Genomic DNA, 2,478 nt, shown 5'->3' with positions numbered 1-2,478 from the left:
CCCGGCTATTTTTTGGTTGCAGCTGTCATTGTTGTTTGGCGGGTCCGGGCTGGGGATTCGAACCCGCCACCTTAGGTGTACGTGGCTGGCACCTTAGCCGGTTGAGCTATAGGCGCCGAGCCATGACTAGGTTTTTACACTCAAATGTGAGAAGTTTCCTCAAACTGTGTTACAATGTTACACATTACCTGCCTGACTTGGAAAAGGGAAAAAACAAGAATCTTTTCCACAATAAAAAAATTTTCAATGGAACTTTACCCTGGAAATAAGAACAATGTAACCTAAATATTGTACCCTCATATTAATTTGAATAAAGTTTAAAAATTTTTTAATTTTTTGTTTTTGTTTTTTAAAGAATAGTTTCTTCAAGCCCCTAAAACAGAAACTTAAGACTAGAAAGAAATTTTAGACTTCTAGAGATTTTAAGTTTTTTTCTACTTAAGGGCAACAATTATGAAATTACTTTGGCAACTTTTCTTTGAAAAATGCATTCAAAAAAGTTTTTAATGGACCAAAAATACATACTTTTATATCTAGGGAAGGCGTAGCACTGCAGTCCCCACTGTTGTTCTGCATTAAATTTGGCTCAGTTTGTCTTGAGGTACCAGCTTCCTCTGGTTCATTTTCTCTTGGAGAAGAAATGTCTGTTTTTCCCGTTTTTTCCAAATCGGCCACCATCTCCTTAGTAACACAGATCTCCTCAGATCCTCTATCCCTCGAAGAAATTTCCCTTCTAGTTTCTTCCAAATCTGCCTCCATTTCTTCAATGACAGTCATCCTTTCTGATGGCTTCTCCATCAAGGAAATCTCTTTTTTTCCAGTTTCCTTTAAATCAATTTCCCCTTCCTCTATGGCACTGACCTCCACTATTGCCTTTTCCCTTTGGGAAATTTTCCCCTGAATTTCTGCAAAATCTGCTTCCATTTCACCTATAGTTTTGAACTCCTCTGGGGCCTTTACCCATGTGGTTATTTCTCTTCTTTCAGTTTCTTCCAAATCTGTCTGTCTCTCTGCAGTGATACCAATCAGCTCTGGCATTGTCTCTCTTGTGGGCATTTCTCTTGCAGTTTCTTTCAAATCTGTCTCCATTTCATATATAATTTTAGCCTCTTCTGGCCCATTTTCTTGTGGGGATATTTTCCTTCTTCCTCTTTCTTCCAAATCTGTGTCTATTTCCTCAGTGGCATCAATCACCTTTGGTGTCTTCTTCCTTGGAGATATATTTCTTTCAGTTGCTTTTAAACCTGTCTCCACTTCCATGATGACATCAACTACTTCTGGTATCTTCTCCCCAGGAGAAATGTCGCTTTTTTCAGTTTCTTTTAAATCAGACTCCATTTCCTTAGCAGTATTAATCTCCACTAATACTTTCTGTCTTAGTGAAGTGTCTAATCTAACAGTTTCTCTCAAAGCTGCTGTTCCTTCCCCAGAGACAAGAATCTCCTCTGATACCACCTCCTTTGAGGAAATTTTTCTTCTTCCAATTTCTCTTCCTATGTTTGGCTTTGGTTTCTGAAATCGAGGCCTTTGAATTGGGACTTGTTTGAGTGGAGGTGCTTTATTATCCTCTTGAATGCTATAAAAAAAGACACACAATCACGTTTTATTTTATTTATATGCATTTTTTTTTTTTTTTTTTTTAGACAGAGTCTTATTTTGCTGCCCTCAATATAGTGCATCAGCTCACAGCAACCTTAAACTCTTGGGCTCAAGCAATTCTCTTGCCTTAGCCTCCCAAGTAGCTGGGACTATAGATGCCCACCACAATGCCTGGCCTTTTTTTTTTTTTAATAGCTTTTGCTTAAGCTGGTCTGAAACTCCTGAGCTCAAGCAATCCACACACCTTGGCCTCCCAGAGTGCTAGGATTACAGGCGTGAGCCACTGCACCTGGCCCACAATCAGGTTTTAAACCAGACAGCCAAAAGGAGATGATACTTGAGAAATTATTAGAGAAACACCCGAAAATCTCAAAAAACATTCAGTGATGAAGAAAATCAATTTTGTATACTTTATTTCAATCTAAATAAAATGTGAATTTATTTTTTAAAAACTGTATAAGCCCTAGGAAATCACTGAGTAGAATTTCAATGTTAAGAGGAAGAAAAAAATTCTATCTTTTGAAATTATAATAAAAATTTTAAATAATTAAATACATCTACTTTTGTATAGATATAGATAGAGATAATCTATTTAAAAGGTCAATCACTGTAGAAGCTATTTGGTCTTAAATAGTCCCTTTGAATTGTCCATTCCACAGTATGCAAATACCGCCTGGGGAAAACTTTCCATTCCTCTATACTTGAGTGACATCAAGGTGCATCTGCTATTTCTACCTCTATGCCCCTACTATGTTTTATCAACACATAGAATTTGCCCTAACAAACCAGGCCAGCTCAAAAAGCTGGATAGGCTCGGCACCAGTGGCTCAAGCGGCTAAGGCGCCAGCCACATACACCTAAGGTGGCAGGTTCGAATCC

General features: G+C 38.0%; 1 protein-coding gene across 1 annotated transcript in view; it reads right to left on the bottom strand.

Annotated features, from left to right (window-relative positions):
• Window positions 1–2,478, bottom strand: part of BDP1 (B double prime 1, subunit of RNA polymerase III transcription initiation factor IIIB) — a 114,892-nt gene that overhangs the window by 57,710 nt on the left and 54,704 nt on the right. Inside the window, exon 16 of the mRNA XM_023510861.1 lies at window positions 526–1,576. Within this exon, the coding sequence (XP_023366629.1) occupies window positions 526–1,576 (1,051 nt within the window). The remainder of the gene's footprint in view (window positions 1–525; window positions 1,577–2,478) is intronic.

Source organism: Otolemur garnettii, unplaced genomic scaffold (assembly GCF_000181295.1).
Source record: "Otolemur garnettii isolate 467f Iridium unplaced genomic scaffold, OtoGar3 scaffold00017, whole genome shotgun sequence".
In the NCBI taxonomy this organism is placed as follows: Eukaryota; Metazoa; Chordata; class Mammalia; order Primates; family Galagidae; genus Otolemur; species Otolemur garnettii.
The sequence above is the reverse complement of the archived record's forward strand: the minus strand, read 5'-3'. Positions and strand labels throughout refer to the sequence as shown.